At 43.0% G+C, this 5,941-nt stretch overlaps 1 protein-coding gene across 5 annotated transcripts in view; it reads left to right on the plus strand.

Moving 5' to 3' along the window:
* PIN4 (peptidylprolyl cis/trans isomerase, NIMA-interacting 4) overlaps positions 1-5,941 on the plus strand; it is a 147,586-nt gene that overhangs the window by 11,371 nt on the left and 130,274 nt on the right. For 3 of the 5 annotated variants that reach the window (XM_008070860.2, XM_008070861.1, XM_021718968.1), the window contains exons 3-4: positions 2,999-3,118; positions 3,518-3,695. In XM_008070860.2, coding sequence (XP_008069051.1) covers positions 2,999-3,118; positions 3,518-3,676 — 279 coding nt within the window. In that variant the 3' untranslated portion in view covers positions 3,677-3,695. Of the gene's footprint in view, positions 1-2,998; positions 3,119-3,517; positions 3,696-5,941 lie in introns of those variants that run through there. The other 2 variants (XR_002482702.1, XM_021718969.1) reach the window with 1 other exon arrangement.

Here is a 5,941-nt window from a genome sequence, read left to right on the forward strand (position 1 = left end):
CCACCATGCCTGGCTAATTTTTTTTATTTATTGTAGAGACGAGGTCTCACCAAGTTGCCCAGGCTGGTCTCAAACCCGTGGACTCAGGCAGTCCTCTCACCTTGGCCTCCCAGAGTGCTGGGATTATATAGCCTTTTTTTTTTTATTTTTTTTTGAGTCAGGGTCTCACTTGTTGTCCAGGCTGGAGTGCAGTGGCACAATCACTACTCACTTCAGTCTCAACTTCCTGGGCTCAGGCTCAGGTGATACTTCCACCTTGGCCTCCCAAGTAGCTGGGACTATAGGCATGTGCCACCACGCCCAGCTAATTCTTTGAGTTTTTGGTAGAGATGAGATCTCACTATGTTGCCCAGGCTGGTCTTGAACTCTTGGGCTCAAACATTACTCCCTCCTTGGTCTCCCAAAGTGCTGGGATTACAGATGTGAGCCACCACACCCAGCCTTAGCCATTTTTGACACATTTTTTTCCTTTGATATGTTCATATCTCCTGTGTAGTTTCACTAGTCAGTAAATTTTTCCTATGGGCCTAGAACACTCTCCAACCCTACCCCTTTCCCCAATTTTGGTAGTTAGCCCTAAGGACAACCTTGATTTGTCTCTGAATTATAAAGGAAACATATTTAGTCCCTACCCTAGTGAATCACCTACAATGTGAAACACACACAGTCATGTAATGCATAACAACATTTGGTCACTGACAGACCACATATACAACAGTGGTCCTATAAGATCTTAATGGATCTGAAAAATTCTTATCACCTAGTATTTATTATACTATACTTTTTTATAGTTAGAGTATACTCCTACTTATTAAAAAAAAGTTAACTGTAAAACAGCCTCAGGTGGTCCTTCAGGAGGTATTTGAAGAAGGCTTTGTTACTAGGAGATGACAGCTTCTTGTGTGGTATTGTCCCTGAAGACCTTCCAGTGGGACAAGATGTGGAAGTGGGAGACAGTGATATTGATGATCTTGACATTGTGTACACCTAATGTGTGTATTTGTGTCTTTGTTTTCTTTGAAAAAGTATAAAAAGTTTTTTAAAAAGTTAAAACTTTAAAAATAGAAAAAAATCTTATAGAATAAGGCTATAAAGAAAAACATGTTTTGAATAGCTATGCAATGTGTTTGTGTTTTAAGTATTACTACAAAAGCGTCAAAAAAAATTAAAAAGTTTATGAAGTAAAAAGTTATAGTAGCCGGGCTTGGTGGCTCAGCCTGTAATCCTGTGCCTTTGGGAGGCTGAGGTGGGTGGATTGCCTGAGCCCGCGGGTTCGAGACCCACATGGGCAACTTGGCAAGACCTCACCTCTAAAATAAATCAAAAAATCAGCCGGGCATGGTAGCATGCGCCTGTAATTCCGGCTACTCGGAAGGCTGAGGCGGAAGGATCGCCGGAGCCCAGCAGGTCGAGGCTGCGGTGGCCGGGAGCGGCCACTGCACTCCAGTCTGGGCGACAGAGTGAGACTCCAACTCAAAAAAAAAAGTTATAATAATCTAAGGCTAATTTATTATTGAAGAAAAGTGTTTTATAAATTGAGTGTGGCCTAAGCGTACAGTGTTTATAAGGTCTATAGTAGTGCACAGTAATGTTCTAGGCCTTCACATTCACTCACCACTCACTGATTCACCCAGAGCAACTCCCAGTTCTGCAAGTTCCATTTATGGTAAGATCTCTATACAGGTGTACTGGTTTTTATCTTTTATACTGTATTTTTACTATACCTTATCTATGTTTAGATACACATATACTTACCATTATGTTACAGATGCCTACAGTATTCAGCACAGTCACATGCTGTATAGGTTTGTAGCCTAGGAGCAATGAAATATACTGTATAGCTTAGATATATAGTAGGCTATACCATCTGGGTTGGTGTAAGTACATTCTATGATGCTTGCACAGTGATGAAATTGCCTAACAATCCATTTCTCAGAATTATCCCTGTAGTTAAGTGACACATGATTATAACTGATTATATTTGAATGAGAAATGGGAAGTCCTACAAAATAGTTATATTGACAAAATCATATTTAAGGATATAGTGGAGTTTTTTAAAAACTGGCTTTATATATGTAAACATAGGTCAAATTTGAATACTTCTGTAGGGTTAAGTATTCTTAATATTCAACATGTGATACTTTTTCAAAGTGTTGAATTGTGGGGAACCTTTATATGTTAGGCCTCTTTTAGTAAGAAATATTTTCTAGTGGATTTTTTTCATATCATCTCCACTCTGATGAAATAATAGCTAGCTTTTATTGAGTGCTAGCTACATTATCTCAATCTTCACAACCCTGTGAGAACACACAGGTACTGTTTTCATCTCATTACACAAATGGGGAACCACCTGAAGGTTAAAAACATGCCTAGCCGGGCTCGGTGACTCAGCCTGTAATCCCGTGCCTTTGGGAGGCTGAGGTGAGTGGATTGCCTGAGCCTGCAGGTTCGAGACCTGCCTGGGCAGCGAGACTTCATCTCTACAATAAATCAAAAAATCAGCTGGGCGTGGTAGCACATCCCTGTAATTCCAGCTCCTTGGAAGGCTGAGGCGGAAGGATCGCAGGAGCCCAGCAGGTCGAGGCTGCAGTGGCTGGGAGTGGCCACTGTACTCCAGTCTGGGCGACAGAGTGAGACTCCAACTCAAAAAAAAAAAAAAAATGCCTAAATTCATACAGCATAATTGGCATTTGATTCTAGGACTAAAGTTCTTAACCACTGTCATGTTTCCTCCTCTTGTTACTATTGAGGTACATGGTAAAAGATGGCAGCTTCCCACAGCCAGGTGCCCTTTTTCCATTTACACAAAGGCTCTGAGATATTGTCTTAATGTGGGAAATGGGTTTGTGGCTATTCCCCAACTGGGCAAAGTTTCAGGATTTTTGTTGCTATGAACTAATGTGACTTTTACCGGTGGAGGTAATCCAAACATAACTGCTGTACTGTGAGGAATCATTTGGGTCTCCAGGTATTATATGAACATACTTTTCCCTTGTAGGTCAGACACATTCTTTGTGAAAAACACAGCAAAATCATGGAAGCCATGGAAAAGTTAAAGTCTGGAATGAGATTCAATGAAGTGGCTGCACAATATAGTGAAGATAAAGCCAGGCAAGGGGTATGTTACTCTTATTATTTAAAATTTTCTGTCTTCCACAGAGGAAACACAGGAGTAGGAATCATGCCTATGTTCAGCCATTAATTTCAGCCATATCTTGGTTTAAAGATCTTAAAAGCAGAAATATCCAACTTGTGAATAGTAGAATAAGGGTTACCTATGTCTAACTCTCCAAATTTGCACAGCTAGCTTTAGAGTTCAGCACTATCATGAGTGCTTGTGTGTTCAGTCTAGGGTTAGACTTCTTCTACCTATTTGTCTTTCTTGAGCATATTCCTGTGTAGCCTAGATGAATAACTCTAGTAATCTTAGCATTCATGCTGGAAAATTCTCTCAAGCTATAGTAGAACTGTTCACTTTTCAGGGCTATTTGATATCACGTATCTTTTGGTTTTTCAGGGCGACTTGGGTTGGATGACCAGAGGGTCCATGGTGGGACCATTTCAAGAAGCAGCATTTGCCTTGCCTGTAAGTGGGATGGATAAACCTGTGTTTACAGACCCACCGGTTAAGACAAAATTTGGATATCATATCATTATGGTTGAAGGAAGAAAATAAAATCATATGAAAGACTGAATAAGCTTTATATGTTTTGTTTGTTTCTTTTTTTTTTTTTTTGAGTTGGAGTCTCACTCTGTCACCAGGCTAGAGTGCAGTGGCATGCTCACGGCCACTGCAGTCTCAACCTGCTGGGCTTAGACGATCCTTCTGCCTCAGCCTTCCAAGTACCTAGAACGACAGACACACACCACCATGCCTGGCTAGTTTTTGTGTCTTATAGAGACGAGAGGTCTCACCAAGTTGCCCAAGCTGGTCTTGAACACCCCGGGCTCCCAAAGTGCTGTGATTACAGGCTGAGCTACTGTACCCGGCCTCTTTCTTTTTTTTTTTTTTTTTTTGAGTAGGAGTCTCACTCTGTTGCCCAGGCTGGAGTACAGTGGCATGCTCACGGTCACCACAGCTTCAACCTGCTGGGCTCAGGCGATTCCTCCACCTCAGCCTTCCAAGTAGCTGGAACTATGGGCATGGACTACCATGCCCAGCTAATTTTTTGATTTATTGTAGAGATGAGGTCTCTTTTTTTTTGAGTCGGAGTCTCATTCTGTCACCCAGGCTGGAGTACAATGGCACGCTCACGACCACTGCAGCCTTGACCTGCTGGGCTAAGATGATCCTTCCACTTCAGCCTTCCAAGTAGCTGAAACTACAGGTCTGCACCACCACGTCCAGCTAATTTTTGGAATTACTGTAGAGGCAAGGTCTTGGCATGTTGCCCAGGCTGGTCTCAAACCCATGGGCTCAGGCAATCCTCTTGCCTCCACCTCTCAAAGTGTTGGGATTACAGGCTTGAGCCACCGTGCCTGGCTATTTTGTTTCTTTAGGAGGTATTGGATAGCCAGGCATGTTGGCTGAAGCCTGTAATCCCAGCCCTTTGGGAAGCTGAGGCAAGAGGATTGCTTGAGTCCAGGGGTTCAAGACCATCCTGGGCAACTTGACGAGGCCTCATCTCTACAATAAATTTTAAAAAAAAATTAACCAGGCATCATGGTGCATGCCTGTAGTTCTAGCTACTTGGAAAGCTGAGGTGGAAGAATCACCTGAGCCCAGCAGGTCAAGGCTGTGGTGGTCGAGAGCATGCCCTGCACTCCACCCTGGGTGACAGAGTGAGACTCCAACCCCAAAAAATAAATAAATAAATAAAATACAAGGTATTGGATAATCCTTGTATTATGTGAACTGTATCAGTGTGAATTTGTAGATGCAAAACAGGGTGGGTATAAATTAGTGTATACTGCAGTAAGTGTTCAGTCAGTAGTTCCCAAAGATTAATCAAGTAGACTCCATTTAGTTATTTATTTATTATTTTTAGAGGTAGAGTCTCACTTGCTCTGTCGCCCACGTTGAAGGACAGTGGCACAATCATAGCTCACTACAGCCTCGAACTCCTGGTTAAGGCATCTTCCTGCCTCGGCTTCCCAAGTAGCTGAGACTACAGGCACACATCATCACACCCAGCTAAAATTTTTCTTTGTAGAGATGAGGTCTCGCTATGATGCCCAGGCTGGTCTCAAACTCCTGAGCTCAAGCAACCCCCTCTCCTGAGCCTTCCAAAATGCTGGGATTACAAGCATGAGCCACTGTGCCTGGCCTTAGACTCCTTTTCATCTGTACTCCCCTTCTTCCCAGAACATACTCTCAGTATGTTCCATAAATTAGTTCAGAAACAATCTTTGGGGAACCAAATATCTATTCACACTATTCACACAACTGAAAATATTGGGCATCAAATAGATGGATTAATGTATGAGAATCATAAAATAAGTTCCTGGACACTTGTTTTATAATTTAGTCAACTCTGATTTGTCAGGGCAGTTATTATTGGCTCCATTATCTTTTTTTTTTTGAGTTGGAGTCTCACTCTGTCACCCAGGCTGGAGTTCAGTGGCATGCTCACAGCCACCGCAGCCTCCACCTGCTGGGCTTAGGCAATCCTTTCACCTCAGCCTTCCAAGTAGCTGGAACCATAGGCATGCCCCACTATGCTCAGCTAAGCTCCATTATCTTAACATAGTACATGGCACATGATAGCCATTCAGTGTTAACTCCTTTGTTTGTTTTGAGTCAGAGTCTCACTCTGTCGCCTAGGCTGGAGTACAGTGGCACACTCACTGCCACCTGCTGGGCTCCTCAGGTGATCTGCCTTAGCCTTCTTTTTTTTTTTTGAGTTGGAGTCTCACTCTGTCGCCCAGACTGATGCGGCCGCTGCAGCCTCGACCTGCTGGGCTCCGGCGATCCTTCGGCCTCAGCCTTCTGAGTAGCTGG

The sequence above is a fragment of the Carlito syrichta genome, unplaced genomic scaffold (assembly GCF_000164805.1).
Source record: "Carlito syrichta isolate Samal-C Ts95f unplaced genomic scaffold, Tarsius_syrichta-2.0.1 Scaffold314047, whole genome shotgun sequence".
In the NCBI taxonomy this organism is placed as follows: Eukaryota; Metazoa; Chordata; class Mammalia; order Primates; family Tarsiidae; genus Carlito; species Carlito syrichta.